The sequence below is a fragment of the Alexandromys fortis genome, unplaced genomic scaffold (assembly GCF_014885135.2).
Source record: "Alexandromys fortis isolate MF-2015 unplaced genomic scaffold, M_Fortis_MF-2015_v1.1 scaffold_115, whole genome shotgun sequence".
NCBI classification, from domain to species: domain Eukaryota; kingdom Metazoa; phylum Chordata; class Mammalia; order Rodentia; family Cricetidae; genus Alexandromys; species Alexandromys fortis.
In genome coordinates this window covers 5,612,863-5,631,066 of record NW_026067989.1, presented here as the reverse complement: position 1 = coordinate 5,631,066, position 18,204 = coordinate 5,612,863, and the positions used below count along the sequence as shown (strand labels likewise).

The 18,204-nt window shown below is 45.4% G+C and overlaps 2 protein-coding genes across 5 annotated transcripts in view; one reads left to right on the top strand and one right to left on the bottom strand.

Annotated features, from left to right (window-relative positions):
* Positions 1 to 3,112: 3,112 nt before the first annotated feature.
* On the bottom strand, positions 3,113 to 18,051 carry LOC126512019 (cystatin-like 1). 2 transcript variants are annotated; one of them, XM_050159541.1, is made up of 7 exons: positions 15,362 to 17,154; positions 13,614 to 13,678; positions 11,371 to 12,302; positions 7,681 to 7,840; positions 5,978 to 6,321; positions 3,834 to 3,944; positions 3,113 to 3,228 (listed from the first exon to the last, which is right to left on the bottom strand). In XM_050159541.1, the coding sequence occupies exons 4-7, from the start codon at positions 7,784 to 7,786 to the stop codon at positions 3,133 to 3,135; spliced, it is 657 nt and encodes a 218-aa protein (XP_050015498.1). In that variant the 5' UTR covers positions 7,787 to 7,840; positions 11,371 to 12,302; positions 13,614 to 13,678; positions 15,362 to 17,154; the 3' UTR covers positions 3,113 to 3,132. The 2 variants fall into 2 exon arrangements, with proteins under 2 accessions (XP_050015498.1, XP_050015497.1); XM_050159540.1 differs by lacking the exon at positions 15,362 to 17,154 and adding an exon at positions 17,900 to 18,051 and having other exon boundaries at positions 7,681 to 12,302.
* Positions 17,279 to 18,204, top strand: part of Napb (NSF attachment protein beta) — a 45,589-nt gene continuing 44,663 nt past the window's right edge. For 2 of the 3 annotated variants that reach the window (XM_050159539.1, XM_050159538.1), the window contains exon 1: positions 18,050 to 18,153. Coding sequence is in view for 1 of the 3 variants with exons in the window: in XM_050159537.1 (XP_050015494.1) it covers positions 17,370 to 17,467 (98 nt within the window). In the remaining 2 variants the exon portion in view is untranslated. Of the gene's footprint in view, positions 17,468 to 18,049; positions 18,154 to 18,204 lie in introns of those variants that run through there. The other variant, XM_050159537.1, reaches the window with a different exon arrangement.

Below are 18,204 nucleotides of genomic sequence, written 5' to 3'. Positions count from 1 at the left end.
ACAATAAAAGGCAGAAAGTTGCATCATTTGCAGAAGGAATCAAGAGGTGAAGTTACCGTTGTTAGCCACTGCATTCTGAAAGGGGGACATCTGAAGAGTTGTTAGAGTTTCTACTTCAATTTGCTCACTCCTTATTAGAAATGACAAAAACAAACAAGCACAAAACAGTATCATTGTAATCCCAGGATGTCTACTCTGACCAAGGTCTTTTCCATTTACATAGGATTTAAGTGTAGTTTTTAAATATATTTTCATTAATCCTATGGGATTTTCTTTTTGTTTTGTTTTGTTTTGTTTTGTTTTGTTTTGTTTTGTTTTGTTTTGAGACAGGGTTTCTCTGTGTAGCTTTGGAACCTGTCCTGGACCTTGCTGTATAGAACAGGCTGCCCTCAAACTAATAGAGATTCTTCTGCCTCTGTTTCCCAAGTGCTGGGATTAAGGGTGTGCAACGCCACCGACCAGGCTAAAGGTGTAGCCCAGGCTGGCCTCGAACTTTTGATCCTCTACCTTCACCTCCATCAGCAAATCCTACTGGCACACACCACCACAACTGGGAATTATATACATGCCTCCAATTATTTTGCTCACATTCACCTCTCATTCCTCCCCCTAACTCCACCCAGGTCCACCCCAAACCTGCTCAACTTCCTGTTCTCCTGAAGAGTGCCACCCTTGGTGGGATCACCACATTCCAAAGATTGTCATCGCATCCATGAGTGTATGACAACAGAAACAGAACTGGACCCTGTAGGTTATCAAATAAACTGGTAAATTATAAAGGAAACTAGTTGGGCTCATAGTTCTGGTCTACGGTTAAAGATCACCATCTAGCGGTCGCCTTCTTTTTGGCAGAGACTGGAGGTATCAGAACATCACAGGGTGAGTGAGGCAGGGAGTGGCAGAGACCTATCTAAACTGGCTTTCATACCTGAAAAGATGGTTCAATAAGTCACTAATACATTGATGCACTTATTAGACCAGTGAGTGTATCCACTTAAGTGGACAGAGACCCAGTAACCTCCTACAAGTCCCAGTGGGTCCCATCTCTTCTTTGTGATGTAAATTTATGTCTTCCACAGGAGTTTGGGAGCACCTTCCATGGTAGTACATTAACAGTGGGGACATTCCAAAACTTCAGCTCGGGACCTCAGTGTCCCCAGGCTACTTCCACACAACTCTTCCCTTATAATCTCAGGAGAACTATTAGTACTTCACGTGTGCTCATTCACATCAGATAGGAAGAGAGAGATCTCATGACAAGACTCCAGTAAAAAGATTGGAGAAATGACTTGGTAGTTCAGAGAACTTGTTGCTCTTCCAGAGGACCAGAGTTCAATTCCTGGCTTGCAGCCATCACAACCTTCATCTCCAGGGAGCCTGACACCCTCTCCTAGCCTCCATGGGCTTTGGCATGCAAAGTTAGCACAGAGATTCACAGACACAAATTAAAAAAAAAAATTAAAACTGACAAAGGAATTCAACAAAAGCCTAAGGTTTAATACCATTAGTAGACCCTCTGCCGTTGTAAAGTTTAGAATATATGCACACACCCACACACCACAAAGGTGAGGCAGTTGATAGAGTTGAGATATATATCCAGTTAAGATTTGCCAAGGGTGGCTCCAAGCACTGTGATTTTCATGGCGCCTCTGAGCTCTACGTCAGAGCAAGCTACAGCGTGCACATGGGGAAATGGGCTGGCATACTCCAAAGGGTAAGTCTGCAGAACACAAGCAGCAGACCTACAAATGTGAAGTGTGATTTTGTATGAACAAAGTCTTGTCAAGGCTCCCCAAGTCAAGGTTAGATATGACGTTTTAGGCTTCCTCTCACCCCATCAAAACTCTAGAAAATTTGGGGGGGGGACCAGATGGGATTCCTCCTTCCAAATACCTGGGAGCACACTAATTTACAACTTCTCTTCTTCAGCCAAGGAAAACAGGACATCTTCTTGGAGTTGTTACAGAATCTGAAAGCGAAGCTTGTGATGCAGGCAGGCATCAAAACACATGTAGCCTAGAGCAGGAACTCAGCGAAAGCCACGGCGGTAATTCACTGGGAATCACACACACACTATTGGCACATTTGCACTATTTCATTCCCCAGACAGTGATTGCCCTTTGAGAGAAAAACAGAGATGCAACATTTGCGCCCATTAGTCTCTTAGATTTTTCAATGTTTGGCTGAAATGTATTTTGGAAAAAATCATATTTTTACAAGAAGTTATAAAGGTTGCAAAGAGGAGTGCCCTGTGTCTTTCCCCTGGTTTTCTCTGATGGCAAAATTTCCATGATTAAGGAAAACAGAACACCCAGTGGGGATCAGTAGTGTGTGTGTGTGTGTGTGTGTGTGCGCGTGTGTGCATGTATGATTTTGTTACTCATATAGATTACTGTAAGTACTATAGTGGGGATATACAGAACCATTCCATCCGAGAGTCCTAATGAATCAGAACTTGCATTCACCTATCCTTCCTGCTTCTTGCTTACCTGATCATTTTTGTTTGTAGATTTAAAAAGCAAGGGAGGTGGAGTGGGAAAAAGAAAATTGATTTAAAAAAAAAAAATTCAAAGCAGTGAGCAGAAGAGATGTTTCAAAAGTTAAAAGCACACAGACTCGGGCTGGAGAGATGGCTCAGTGGTTAAGAGCATTGCTTGCTCTTCCAAAGGTCCTGAGTTCAATTCCCAGCAATCACATGGTGGCTCACAACCATCTGTAATGAGGACTGGTGCCCTCTTCTGGCATGCGGGCATACACACAGACAGAATATTGTATACATAATAAATAAATAAAAATTAAAAAAAAAGCACACAGACTCTTGCAGAGGACCTGAGTTCAGTCCTCAGGACTCTTGCTGGGCAGTTGCTGCCTGTGACTTCAGACATGGCAGATGCAGCATAAATAATAAAAACTCAGAGACGGATATTGCGTGTGAATGGGAAATATATGTGTCAGTAAAGGTGCTGCTACTATGCATGCTCTTGAGTGTCAGTGTTGTGAAAGAGAGTGAGTGTGTGTGTGTGTGTCTCTGTGTGTGTGTGTGTGTACACACCACAGAGAGGTACATGAGTCCTCTTCGAGTTATATAAAAACCAGTACACAACACAGGCATCTCGGTGTCATCAGGGCTCTTTATATGGGCACTTTGCTATCCTGGCAGGAATTGTTCCAGAGCTGGTAGTAGTTCACCCAGGGCACGGTGTATATCAGTGACGTGCAAATCAGGCTCTGTGGGAGAAGAAAGAAGAAGTTTTGAGGAAAATGGTTTTCAAAGATGAAAGAGAAGGCTGCATCTCCTCGGGCCCTGGGGAACCCAGAAAGGAACTGCTCCCCTGAGACCCTGGCAGGGGCCTCTGGAGCCCTCAGTCTAAGCAGAACCTAGGATTCCAGGAAGGGGTACCAACCTTCCCTCATCTCCCACCCCTGCACCTACACCCTGGGACAGAAAGAGACACTCATATCTTCCACCTGTCTGATGAGGGGCCAGGCAACATAGAGAGGGACAAGAGAACTGAGAAGACACAGAAGAGATGGGAACAGTCTTCAGTGACCCAGAGAATGGGAGCAAGATAATATCAAAGGCCCTGAGGAGAAACAAACATCACTTGTGCCCTGGGGCTCCATGGGGAGAAGCAGAAGCCTAGATCCAGGGCAGTGTCTACTTGGGTGGCCAGACTACCCAAGCCAACAAGCCTTCTTCCTTCTTGAGATGCACCAAGAAGTGTCAGGTAGCCTTAAGGCTGGGAATTTGCTGACTCTGACTCTCACACTTTGAGGATGTTCACTCCCCATCCTTGGCCTTGAGGCTTTCTCAGAGGATCCCCACAACACACCTTTTTCAGCTTGCTGCTTTGCAGAGGACAGGAAACATTGCTTGCCTCGCTTTTCTTGCATTTGGTCCTGCCAATCTTGACTGTGACTAAATACTCCACTCCTGTGCTCAGCTGTGGAGAAGCAATTGCATTGCTCATTTCCACTCTTGAGCATCCTGTGTCTGATCCTCTCCAAGAGGGAGGGGCTAAGCGTGACCCCTTGTCCCGGAACTCATCCACCAAAACTCAGCTTCTTTATAGTCACAGGTCTGGCTCCAAGTATGACTAGACAGCTGTGTGTGTAGTAGAGAGTGAGCCCTCCTGCTTCTTGCCCAAATGCCAGTGGTTCAGCCTAATGAGACAGTGTGAGTTTCTCCAGTGGAGGTGCAGACAGAAAATTCACCTTGGTCCTGGTTGAAAGATTCCCATATAAAATCTAAGGCCAGGCGCAGGGCAATTGCCCATGGCTGCACGGAGAATACAATCTCAGGACTAGCCCAAATTCCCTAGAGGGCAGCTGCTCCTCTGCTGTCACCAAGGGGGCCATTCTACTTATGCACGGGGATGGTGTAGAACCGAGACAGCCCTTGCCGCACCGACCGGCTGTCAGCAAGTTGTATGTAGGAAAAAGAAAACGAAAACATTTGTGCACATTAAACTTCTTACTCCCAGGTAGTCTCTGCCGTTCACTTAGAATAGGAAGTCACGACAGCAGCTATTGCGACAAGTGCTGCTAGGTGGCAGCATTGAGCTAAACTTGTTCTGACCCAGTTTGCAGGTGAAGAGGCAATCCCGAAGGACTCTAGGTAACACCTAACCAAGATCCCACAGCTGGGAGCGACTGAAAGTCGAAAGCAGGCCCAGCAGCCCACCGTGCTTGTCTACTATCCTCTCTTTGCGGTACCGAGACTTTCAAAGTCACATCTGGATATTAAGATGTCCAGAAACCTGTGTCCATGATCCTCCCCTTCCAATCCACAAGCCCACGCTGTCCACTTATCGCTTTAAGTAACATCGAGTTTGCTCATAACATTTTTAAAAGACATTCTTGACCAGTTAATTGCTAATAGTAAAAGGTTGGTTTCACACATTAAATCTTAGTGTCTCAGCTAAAGACTAAAGGAAACGGATTCAATTGAAAAAGACAAGTGAGGACAGCGCCACCTGGTGGTCATAGTGCATAATAGCCAGTGCATATTAGACCCTGGACTGTTGTGAGAGGCCAGGATTTAGGAACAGGGTTTAACACTAATATGGCCCGCCCCACTCCCATGCCTTCCCCTCTTTCTATTGACTCCTGTTCCATCTGCCTTGCATTCTCTCTGACTACTAATTTTTCCTCCTAGGGAATCATTTCCCCCCAAATCTAACTAGGATGCAGTATCATTTCTAACTGGATTTACATATTTTGCTATCTGACCTTAAGGGAACGGTGGACCAATAAGTTTTCTAACAATTTTTTCTTCTATCATCTTTCACCTGATACAATTCACAAGGACCACATATGTAAAACTGTGTGCACAACAACAAAAGAGAAGTAACGACGGTGACACGCAGTAATCCTAGTACTCACATTCAGGAGCCTAAGGCAGGAGGCTGAGGGCAGAGAGATACAGGCCAGCCAGGGCTAACTACAGAGACTCTGCCTCAAAAGTGGTGGAACTATCTGACTGAAGCTCCTTGCTCGTTCCCTGCTACTTCCCCTCAGCTGTCCCCAAAGACTTGTGATTACAAATGTCTCAAGCAGAGAATCCAGCCCGATTTGACAGTGCTGGACACTGAGAAGAAATGCTGTCAGAAGAAAGTTACAGAGAGTGTTTAGGGCTTGTCCAGACAGAGCTGTTAAAAGAAAGCAAAACCAGCCCCATCCCTGCAGTCTGGGATGAAATGCAATCCCCTCCGTAGAACAATGGAGAACCTCTACAGCTCAGTTTCTGGCCAAGACGAAGTGAGTTAGGTTGGCTCTGAACCTTGGGCCTACCTAGGTCATGTGACTGTGGTGACAGAGGGAACTACTTAGCCCAGAAGCGTCGTGTTCCCATCACATATGACACGCCCCCAGAGAGTTATCAGTACGATTATCCAAAGAGCCCAGTCAGAATCCCCATATGTCTGAAAAGGCAAGCTGGGGGTTGTGTTGCTGTCTGGGAAACCAAGGCACAAACCTGCATCTGACTTTGGATTAGCTTCTGAACTCGAAACAAGTAGGTGTCGTTGCTCGCATTGTTGTAGGACTGGATGAAGAAATGGAGCGTGGAGTTCATGTTTTTCTTGCTTGAGGCCTTCTCCTTGAAGCCTCCCCACCTTTGGACGTGATTCACCTTGGCCATAACAACTACGGCCACCAGCAAGAGCAGCAAGGGCATCCTCAGGCCTCTGGCCTCCATCTCTGTAGCTTTCGCAGCTACGTGTCTATACTGATGCCAGGGTAGGAGTGCAGCAACCGTCCCCGCGCTCTTCTGCGGCCGTCTCACCGGACAGGCTTTCCTGGGAGACAGCTTCACCTGCACTTAAGCAAAGATTATGACCCCAAGTCCACTCTTCCATGGTGCTAAGAACCCTACCCATGGAAAGCTTCGCCAGGACCACACACCCGACTCCCCAGCCGTGCTCCTCCCACTTGTCATGGCCATTCTGTTCTTTAGCAGTCGAGGGAAGGGGTTATATCTCTGCACGCTGTCAAGTCAGGAGAGTCCCTATCCTTGCCTGCCCTCACATGCAGTGCGAAAGAAATCCCAAGAACAGACCTGTTCGGGGCTCTGCAATAAAAGCTGCTCTAGTGGCCTAAGGGTACTGTGTGTGTGGGAGTGGGTGAGCGTTTATGGAGAAAGTCTTATTTGGACTGAGACGTGGGATTCAACCGCATGGGACCTGGAGTGAGACACTCCAAGCATCTTACCAAGCCACCAGCATCTCCCACGCTCCCTCCGTCACGTTCTCTCACCTGCCTCTCACTGCAGCAGAGTTCCCCCATCTGTTTCCCACTGTGCTGGCAGGTCCATGTGTTACCACTTGTCATCCTCTTGTGACCCAGCAGAGCTTTGTGAGGTAACCCCAAGCTCCCCACTGAAATCAGCCAAGAGCCTTACTCAGAAATTAGCCTTGCCCGGGGCGACCTGTATGTAGAAGCTCATTATAGAAGCCTATATTTTGCTCCAGAGAACTTGCATTGCTTGTGCTACTTCCTCATATTCCTCAAGCATCTAGGCTTGAGATTTGTCAGTCCAGTTCCCACAAGAAAACGAGCAAGAAAGAGATAGAAAAATAATGTGTTTTATCGCCACAGCTGATAGGCTCTGCCACCTGGGCTGAGCAGTCTGCAGGCAAGGGTGTTTCCTGCAGCTTTTACTTACCCCTTCTCCCATTCTTTTTATATATATATATATATATATATATATTTATTTATTTATTTATTATGTATACAATATTCTGTCTGTGTGTATGACTGCAGGCCAGAAGAGGGCACCAGACCTCATTACAGATGGTTGTGAGCCATCATGTGGTTGCTGGGAATTGAACTCAGAACCTTTGGAAGAGCAGGCAATGCTCTTAACCTCTGAGCCATCTCTCCAGCCCCCTTCTCCCATTCTTCCCTCCTTGTCACTGCTGCCTGCCCTTACATTGTAGGCCCCCCACACAAATAAACTATTCAGGCTTCTGCCTGGCCTTGGCTGAGGTTTCTTGGGCCTACACTAAACCGCTCATCATCCTGGTCCAAAGGCTTTGCTCATGGTGTTCCACCTCTCCCGTGAATCCTGAAGTGGAGTGCCCTTGCTCCAGGATGAGATCAGTTAGCAAAGGCCAAGAATGCTGGGCTTTTTCCAGTCTAGGCAACAGCATAGACCATATCCTGACCAGACAGCCCTACCTGCACATGAAGGCTTGTGAGTCCTGGTCTCAGTTAGGGGACTCTGGAAGGTGCAGGAGAGCTGCCGAGAAGGGCATGCAACTGAGGAAAAAACAATCCTTTCCATTGCTGCTTGGCCGGTTGCTTCATCTTCTTAGCTTCACTTTTCTTAACTGTAATTCTAGCACACAATCAGCAAAGTAAGTATCTCATAGGATGATGTTCTGGCTTTTCATTACTATGACTAGATACCTTGTGGCTACCAGAACACAGGCAAAAATAAAATAAGCCTCTTCTAGGGCATCCTCTCTCCCTAATATACTTCCTCAAATTAAACTTCACCTCATGGTTTTTCATTACCTCCCAACCATGCCATCTAATTCTTAGTCCGTCCATGGAATAATCCACTGAGGTTGCAGCCCTCAAAGCTTATCAGATGGCAACAAAGCCTTTAACGTAAGAGCTTTTGCTAGGTTACATTTCACATCTCAAGTACTGTAGATGCTTAGGAAATTTAAATTACAAATTGCACAGATACTTTGCCTTTGTAGCTTAAGGGACATCAGGGCTCATATTGACGTCAGTTGTGTCCACTGTTTCAATAAGAAAAGGAAGCCTGCACTGGGGAATGTAAAGGTGGAACTGCTTCAGGGCTCCTTACTGTTTCCGGGAACGCCCAGGACTTAACACTAGCAGAGCAGTGGCCATCTGTCACCCGTGAGTTCTGTGTCTCTGAATTCACTCAAGTATGAGTAGACAACTCCTAAAGAGCAACTCGGTCTGGACCAATCATGTCCCTGAAAAATAGAGACTAAAGAATATTTTTATCGAGATTTGTGTTTTATTAGGTATTTTAAGAGAGGAAGGGCAATGAAAAGTATAAAGGGGCATGTGCAGGTCTTGTGCAAACACTATGCTGTTTTGTAGGAAGGCTGGGACATCCACAAATTTTTAGTTTCTGCAGGAGCCACTGAAAGCAATCCCCATGGATGCCAAGGGGCATCTGTTTTTCACTGATACAGTGTCAGAACCTGGAGAACAGTCCCAATTGTGCCACTCTTTTAAAGAGCCTACACACATTTCCAATGTCTTGATTTTCTTTTCCCACAGGGCAAATAGATAAAATAACTCCTTACAAACAAGAGGGCCAGTATCATTTGGTTTCTTTTCTGAACTTTTTTTTTTATTAAAAAAAATACATTTCTGTCCCCTAAATAGTCCTGCTCTGGGCAGGATACTGACCTGGATATAACACAGACAGGAAGCAAATCTATTTAAGACCCAACCGGTTGCCAGGCTCCCTTCCAAGATGACTGAAACAAACAGTCAAAAGTCTGCCACCTGCTCAAGTACCCCAGGCTTGATTGTGGGGCAGCACTGCCCATGCACTCAGCAGCAGTTCCCAAAGCATCCCTGGACCCTCACCTCTGGAGCTACCACAGACACCACAGACGACTGTGGTTGACCTTGGCCGAGAATGCACTCAGCTCCTAAGAAGCAGTTCTGCAGCCTGCACACAGAATGTCAGGGGGACAAGGTGGTGGTGCTACAGATGGCTCAAGTTGGCATTGACCCAAAGAACATTTTCTCATCTAGACAAAAAAATCTGAGAAGTAACAAGGCCAAGGAAGAGCACTCTCACAGTTACACAGTGCTTCCCTGAGAGGGAAGAGCTGGCTAAGAATATCAGGGAGGAGGAGCTGGTGGCAGCCTGTCCTCCTCAGCCAAACTTAAGTAGTTTTTAAAATTCAGATGTTTTCCAGGTTAAAAATAATTTGTCAACTCCTAAGCAGGCTTCTCCATCTAAAGAAACAATAGGTTTCCTCCTTTTCCTTTTTATTTTTAAAAATTTTAATTGATGTAATTATATGTTTGGGTTCTCACATGATATTTTGATATGTGTATATAATTTATCCTGACAAAATCAGAGTAAGTGCCACTTACCTCTGTGATGGCTGTTCTTGGTTGTCAACTCAACTAAATGATGTCTTTATCTAAGCTATGCTATTATCAATAAAGTCTCGGGAGTCAATATCAGGGTGAAAACCTGACAGATCAAAGATGTGGCTGAATGGGGACTGGTTGACCTTCTCTCCATACTTCCCAGATTAAAGAGAACCTAAAATCTCCAAGTCCCTCCCTATTCCTTCTTTTTTTTTCTTTTTTTTTTAAATATTTATTTATTTGTTATGTATACAATATTCTGTCTGTGTGTATGCCTGCAGGCCAGAAGAGGGCACCAGACACCATTACAGATGGTTGTGAGCCACCATGTGGTTGCTGGGAATTGAACTCAGGACCTTTGGAAGAGCAGGCAATGCTCTTAACCTCTGAGCCATCCCTCCAGCCCTCCCTATTCCTTCTTGTGAGTCTCCTCTATCCATATCCTGGCTTCTCAATGGCTAATATCAGTCAGCTAGTCTCTGACGTTGCCCTTTGATTCAAGATTAACATTTTAAACAACCTCAAGTTTCATTTCTCTGTGATGGAAATATTTAAGATTAAGAAAGCAGGGCTGAGGGCATAGTCCAGTAATACAACCATTGTCTAGCTTGTGTGAGGCTCTGGGATCAATTCTAATTGCCCCCCCCCCAAAAAAAAACACAAAGAACACCTTGCATCAAAACTCAGAAAGCAGGCTAGGTAGTGGTGGTGCTTGCCTTTAATCCCATCACTCGGGGAGGCAGAAGCAGGCAAATCTCTGTGAGTTCAAGGCCAGCCTCGACTAAAAACTGAGTTCTGTGACAGTCAGAGCTAGTACACAGAGAAACCCTTTCTTGAAAAATCAAAACAAAACAAATAAACAAAACCCCAGAGAGCAGAGCAGCCGAGCCACCTCAGCAGATAAAGGCACCTACTGCCAAACTGAAGATCTGAGTTCGAGTCCTAGGACCCACGTGATGGAAGAACTAATTCACCAAAATTGTCCTCTGACCTCCCATAAATTTAAAAAAAGCAATAAAAATAAAAAAATAAAAATTTCAATCAGGTGTAGTGGTGCACATTTTTAATCAGTACTCTGGCAGTAGAGGAAGGCAACTCTCTAAGTTAGAGATCAGTCTGGTCTACAGAGCAAGTTCCAGGACAGCTAGGACCACACAGAGAATCCCTGTCTCAAAAAACAAAGTGAAATAAATATATGAAATGAAATAAAAAATAAAATCTTCAGAAGAAACTGTATTAAGTTAAATAACTCTGGCATAAGGAGGACACAAAGACTGCATGATCTCACCCAAATGCTAAACTCAGTATAACACAGTAGAACTGAGGCCGCAATGGGGCTGGGAAGCAGTGACGGAAAGGGCAGTAGAGAAAATTTGATAACAGGAACCAAAATAGAGGTAAACAAAACAAATGACTAATGGAGTGCAGGTGAAGAAACGGAAACTTGTTATTCCCTTGGAATGTCGAGCCATTGTGGAGAACGGCATGGAAGGTTCAGAAAAGTAAATCTAGCCCATGATCCTGCTATCCCATCTCTGGGTGGAACCAAAGAAAGTGAAATCAGTATATCGGGACAAGTCCAAGTTCACAAGCTGTAAGCATTTTCTGCTGGATCCAGCTCAGGTGTGCAGAATCAGCACAGGTGCCCATCAGGGGAAGAACTGATGGGTTAATGAGACTTTGCTGTGGGAACTAGACATAAACAACATAAAGATACTGAAGCATTAGCTTGGTTTCACAATTTCAGAGGGTTAAATCCATGGTTACCTGACCCTGTGAGCTTGGACAGAACATCACAGCAGTGAGGATACACACACCTGCACATAATTAATAATAATAACAAGAAATATTAATAAAATCATATCCTACCACCTGCATCAAAACTACTAGAAGACATCACATTAGCTAAAATAAACCAACATAAAGGAGCAAATACCTTGTGGTCTTCTCTATGCATGTTTTTTTTTTTTTTAATTAAAAATCCTGGGGCTGGAAAGATGGCTGAATGGTTACAAGCAACAGAACCTGAGCTGGATCCCCATTACCCAAGGAAAGTTGGAGGTGATGGCGCACACATGTAATTCTAATGTGTGTGGGGTGGAGGAGAGCGGCAGATCCCAGGGACTCCACCCTGTCAGTGTTAGTAAAACAGCAATCTCCAGGTTCTATGAAAGACTTTGTTTACAAGGCTAAGATGAAGAATGGTAGAGGAAGATGAGCTGAACTCTGGCTTGCACACGTGCACGCACAGGCAAACACAACCCATACAGAAGTGTAGACACCTCTACCACACACACACACACACACACACACACACACACACACACAATAAGTTGAATGTATAATAGTAACAGTGGGAAAGTGGGAAGTTGAATAGCAAACACCAAAACACCAGGAGTTACAAACAGTAAATCTATAGCACAGTGGGTTACAATAGCCTACTTGACATATTGGAAAAAAAAACTCTGGGAAATTTCACACAGTTTCACACAATGATGAGGACATGGACAATTAATCAACCTGAGTTGATGGTTACATGTTATTTATGTGTAATACACACTATATGTATTAAATGTGTGCAATTAAAATAATAATGATTAAGTAAAACTCTTACCAGGTGTGGTGACACATGTCTGTAATCCCAGTATTCAGAAGGCTGAGGCAAAATTGGGAGTTAAAGCCTAGCTCCACACCAAGACCTTGTCTCAAAAAACAAAAAACAAACAAAAAAAACTTTTTTTAAAATACAGTAGAAAAAATAAATTCTAAGGCTCTGTAATCATGTAGAGGGTGAGTGCAGCTTACAGAGATGTGTTGTGGAGTCCACAGTAATTCCCAACAGGTCTACTCTGAAAGAAAATGAAAAGCAAGGACTTCTGGGGCCTGCTTCTGTGTTCTGCCATCCTGCTTTTCTATGAGAAGCTGACAAGCTTGCCAACAAGAATAACTGAAGACCAAGCAGGAGTTGAAATTCTCTAAATCTGAAAGTTCAAGGCCTCTCCCCCTTTGTCTATTTGGATGTTTGTGCCATTGATTTGGAAAAATTCTTTATCCTTGATAATTCTTTTCTTTACTTTGATTTAGGTACACATATTACAAATATCCTTTTCTGGATTGTGGTTTACCTTTTCATTTTATTTTTGGCATATTGGAGGAGAGAAATTCTTAACCTTAATGGAGTGATGGTATTGATTTTCTCTCTCCTGGTTTGCGTTTTTGATGTCTTTGTTAGAAAGTCAAGGTCAGAAAGCTACTTAAACATTTTAATAATGCTACTTTCCCCCCATGCTTTCCCAAACATTTTAAACTTCAGTATTTCCATTTATGTCAGCAATCTGGACTGTGTGCATGGTGTGTGTGCTAATGCTTGGTTCGTGCTCTATATTTATTATAGTCGTGAATGTGATTGCCCTGTGGTTCTCCTTTCCCATGCTGTTCTCATCTGGTTTGGGGTTCAGGATCATACTGGCCTTATGCAATGAGTTGGAAACATTTCATTCGGAATTTCTGCAGTAAACAGGGGCATGGTAGCAATAAGGAAAATTCAAGAAAGCCAGGTGGGGGTACACACCTTTAATCTCAACGCTCAGGAGGCAGAGACAGGGAGATCTCTGAGTTCAAAGTCAGCCTGATCTACAGAGCGAGTTCCAGGATAGCCAGGGCTATACAGACAAACCCTGTCTTGAGAAGAAAAGAAGGAAGGGAGGGAGGGAGAGAGAGGGAGGGAGAGGGAGAGGGAGAGGAAGAGGGAGAGAGAAAGAGAGAGAGAGCGAGAGGGAGAGAGAGAGAATTCAAGAAAGTTGATCTAAACAAAATGTCTATACAATGGTGAAAATGCAAAGGAACCAGGGGACACAGGAAACAGGGAAGCCTTTTTCAGGTAGCAGTACCCATGCCAGCACTCCTAAGCAAGAACAACGAGGAGAATGGAACAACCCAGAAAGAGTCAGGGAGGGTCAAGTGGCCACTTTGTAGAACAAATGGGAAACAAATACTGTATTATCACTCACCCTTGACCTCTACCTTATGCTCGGTTGGCTAAATTCAAGCCTCATTGATGGAATTCCTGCAGGCCCTGGAGAAAGGATAGCAGAGAATATAAGAATTAGGAGACACAGAACCAGTAGGAACATAGATACATATGTCTATGCATGGTTCTATATACATATGGAGAGATTTGTTGTGCAATATTGGCTCATGTAGTGACGGAGGTTGAAAGTTAACAACTTGCCATCTGCAAGTTGGAGATCCAAAAAAATCCTTCAACATAAAAATCCCTAAAATGAAAAGTTATGGCACTACAGAGGCTATGGAAGGGACGCTTACTGACAGCTGGGCCCAGAAGTCCAGGGCCACCATAGGAACTCACACGTCAGTGCATTCACATCGTTCCCCCTCCGGATGTGCTCGCAGTGGCTGCAAAGATACCACAAGTGCTAACGAGTACGTGAGTTTACCCACTTGGAAATAATAAGCATTGGCTGCCTCCCCAAAGCCAGTTCCTCCAATGCAGAGCAAGTCTGGGAAAACTAGGCTCTTCCCAACCCATCAGGAAGAGCCGCTAGCTTTCTCTTAAATCAACTGCTGGCAGGATGTTCCAGAAAAGAGCAATTTCCCTCATTTTCAGGACAGATGTGAATATTTCCACAGGAGCCAAATTTCATACAGCTCAACTATGGCCTCCATGGGAAAGAGTTCTGTAAATCTAATGTGCTCGACTATCGGCAGTTAACAGTTATAGTCGTATCTCCCGAGTGTTTTGCATGGAAATGTTCTCTCTTAGCTGATGCCCTTAAAAGCACAAAAACCATAAACTACAAACCTGCACCTTGATGACGTCTATGTGCTTTATGGATGAAGATTAGAAGGGAATGGATGTGTTAAAAGTGAAAGAGTGGCTGGGGGATGCCACTGTGAATCAGAAGCTTGTGATACAAGCGTGGGGATGAGTTTGGATCTGCAGCACCCATTTCAAAATCACACACACACACACACACACACACACACACACACACTTAGAGTGTAATGTTAAATTGTGTACCAAAGCAAGTCAAAGGACTTAAGAAAAGTAAAGCATTTTTACTTAGCAGTATGTCTGCAGTTCAGAACCATAATCTTCCTTTGTCCTATTTTAAGCAAGGTAGAGGAAGATCTTAGTATATAACATATAAAGTTATTATCTTTTTTAAAAGATTAATTTTTATTTTATCTGTTTATATATTCTGCCTTTATGTATTAGATTGCATCACATGTACACAATATAGGCAGAAGCCAGAAGAGGGCATCAGACCCTCTAGAACTGGAGTTACAGCTGGCATGTATTGGGAATTGAACCCAGGTTCTCTGCAAGAGCAGCAAGTGCTCTTAACTGCTGAAGCTGTTCCTCAATCTGGGGATTCCAGACACACAACAAGGTCAGCATTACCAGGATGGACCAGGCTGTCAACCGACAACCTACCTCTCTAGCCTACCTGTGGTGGTTTGAAACTGTCTGAAAGAAAAAAGTTGAGCTTCCAGGCTTGGCATGATGGTATATATCTTGAATCCTAGCAGTCGGGAGGCAGAGGCAGGAGGATCTCTTTGATCCTGTGATCAAGGTCAGCCTGGCCTATATACCAAGTCCCAGGACAGCCAGGACTACACTGAGAGACCCTGTCTCAAAAACTAAAAGCAAGCAAACAAATACGTGAATAAGGTTGAGCCCCTGCCCTCAAGAGACAGCACCCAATCCCCCGCCCTGCACTCAAGCTAACTTTACCTCTTTGTCTCAGTGTAGAAAAGTGACAAACCACTCGTTACTTCTGAGGCTTGGCTATAAAAGGTGACTCCACTCTACCTGGAACTCTAGCGATGCAGATGGCCACATCCTCTATTTACCTAAGTCCTTTTCTGCTCCCTGCTCTGTTTGAGCAGGGGATTTCGAGGGGCTTCAGTCCTGCCTCTACGGAGTATTTCATATGGACGGTGAGTCTTTCATCTTCTAGTCTGTTCTCCTCTGTATTGGTTCAGCCTGACCGTCTATGCATCCTGAATGTCCATTGAATAGTATGTACCCAGAGCCACAGACAGGTGCTACAGTTTGAATCAGTATTCGCCAAAGGCCTATGTGTGAAAAATCTGGTTCTTGAGGCGCGCTTTCGGGAAATCCATTCTAAGCTCCTTTTCAGGTAATATGGCAGGATTTAGAACGGTGAGCCCTAGAATAGGATGGGGTGGCGATCCGGACACAAAGACTGGAGGCAGAGGGATCACTGTTTCTTGACTGTCCTGCAAAGCTGCTCCACTGAGCCAAGCTTTGGAATTGCTCTGATCAACACACTGATGCTACACATGGAGCTTGTGAGCTGGCTCACTCCGCCAAATCCCCCAACTGCTTCCCCTTCAAAGGCCAATGTCCATCCACTCTCTACCGTTTTTCTCTCTTCAACCCAACATCTACTGCCACCTCCAATTTCCTTCCTCCTTCCTGACTCCCATTAACTGCTCCAAACATACATCAGTTTTCCAAAATGAGAAGAATGCCTACAGGAGTCGTAAGTAAAACTCTGTCCCCAGAGCTGGTATTCCCTTCTATCTTGAGAGCATCCTGTCGAGGTTGTGACATCAGTTTTGGCCACTTGTTTCAAAGAGTTTGAACTGTCTTGCTTTGTTCTCTGAAGACAGGACTCATCTCTTTAGGTAAGTTTTGCTTGCCAGTCCCCACAGTGTATTCGTGGAGAGTTTTAAGTCCTCAGAAACTTCCATTTGGCACTTGCCTCACCACCTCTGCCTTAGCACTGCCAAGCCTCGATGGCCTAGACATTGTATTAAAAAACAGCTCCCTCTGGGACAAGCCTAGAAGACATTGGCACAGGACTGCAACTATCTATGGATGTTCAGTAGATTAAAAATCTTCCTGGCAGACAGGAATTTTGTCAGGATCCACCCACTGTGGCCAGCATTATGTAAAGGATAAAGGAGTTCACTGGCTTGTAGCCATCTAACAGAATTCGGTCAATATAAAATGAGTGGATTGTGCCTACGCAGAAGATATGCCACTCGTTTCTAAACAAGTGGACCAACAGAAAGTTGCAATTTGGGGGCGCTTAAAAACAACTCTGAATTTATATTGGGGAAGATAGTGCATTTTTAACGTCATGCTCTTAGAAATTAATAACTCTTTTAGCCAGCTGTTGCTCCTTTTCTGGGAGAGTCGGGAGGTGAAGAGGCACCACATGGTTGACGAAACTGCGCTGAACTGCTGCGTTAGATTACGTTTTGCAGTACCTGCAGTAGGTTGAACGTCCGCGGCTTTTCTTTCTTTCTTTTTCTTTTTCTTTTTTCTTTTTTTTTTTTTTTAATGTCATGTTCAACAGTCTATCAATCGCCACGTCTCAGTCATGGTCAATAATTCCTGATGATGCAATTTTAGGTTATCTCCCCTGGAAGCCACCGTTCATTTTCTAATTCAGCATTCCTAAAACCCTTGAAGTCCACCTTGGCCGAAGACCCCCCCCCCCCATAGGGCCACGCCCCTTCTCCCTCCACCGAAGGAGTCCGGAGAACTCAAGGTCCGCAAGACAGGCTACAGCCCGGCCCTGCCCAACGGCCTTCTGGGAACTGTAGTTGTGACTTCTGACACAGCTGCCATATAGTGGAGTCTAGGACTACAGATCCCTACAGGCCGCTCGCACCGCGCCTGCGTGCGGGCACCTGCTAGAGGGAGGGTTAAGTCGTCCCGGGAGCAGAGCTAGTCGGCGGAGGAGGCTTTGGCAGCGGCGGGCGACATGGACAACGCAGGGAAGGAGCGAGAAGCGGTCCAGCTGATGGCGGAGGCCGAAAAACGAGTGAAGGCCTCCCACTCCTTCCTCCGAGGACTGTTCGGGTGAGCGCCAGAGTTCTTGCCCTTAGGGGTCTTGGTGCCCGGTCCCCCGCCCAGCCGGCTGCCACCGCAGAGTGCCCCGCACTACTGCTTAGGGTTCTGTGTTCCCAGAGGCCTTCTGAACACAGCCAGGTGGCTCATGCTCAGCCTCGGGTCCTGCAGCCCCTAGGGGCCATTGCATCCCCTGGGCCATGCCTTGGGAGCCCTAGTCTGCACATATCTCCTCACGGGAATCCTCAGGCCTTGGGCATCCCCACATACAGCCCGAAGAACCCGTAACCCTCAACCCCCAGGCACCCAGAACCCCATAAGAGCCCCTGGAGACTTCTATGTACTCCGACGCCTCTCGTGTGGTCCAATATTGGTGGCAGGGTCAGCGCCGAACTGCCCCTCCGGGAACACCACCTTTCTAGGGGACCGGATTGATTAATTTACCCGAGTCTGAGCCATATATCACTTGGGGTAGCCAGACGGGAAAGTCCTGGAACTCAGCCTGGCGCCTGGCATCTGCGAGAGGCTCACAGGAGCGTGAGGTCAGCGCCCCTTGTATCCTGGCACTTGCCTGCTGGCTTCGGCCCACAGGCCTTGCAATCATTTCCTCGGGTGGTGTGTTTTTCCTTTGCTGGAGTGATTTGTATCCATAGCCCGGGCCTCCTGTTTGATGGACCATAACGTTGCCTCTGTTTAAAGTCAGTATCTTTTGGGAATCCCGTGATTTGGTGTAATTCTTACAGTAGTAG

Bases quoted from the DNA above. Each gene is read 5' to 3' on its own strand.
- LOC126512019 (XM_050159540.1), bottom strand. From the start codon at position 7,786: ATGGAAAGGATTGTTTTTTCCTCAGTTGCATGCCCTTCTCGGCAGCTC. The intron at 6,322-7,680 runs GTAGGGCTGTCT...TCTTTGCTTAAG, and splicing joins TCACAAGCCTTCATGTGCAG to TGCAGGTGAAGCTGTCTCCC. The intron at 3,945-5,977 runs GTTTGTGCCTTG...GCTTCTCCACAG, and splicing joins TAATCCAAAGTCAGATGCAG to CTGAGCACAGGAGTGGAGTA.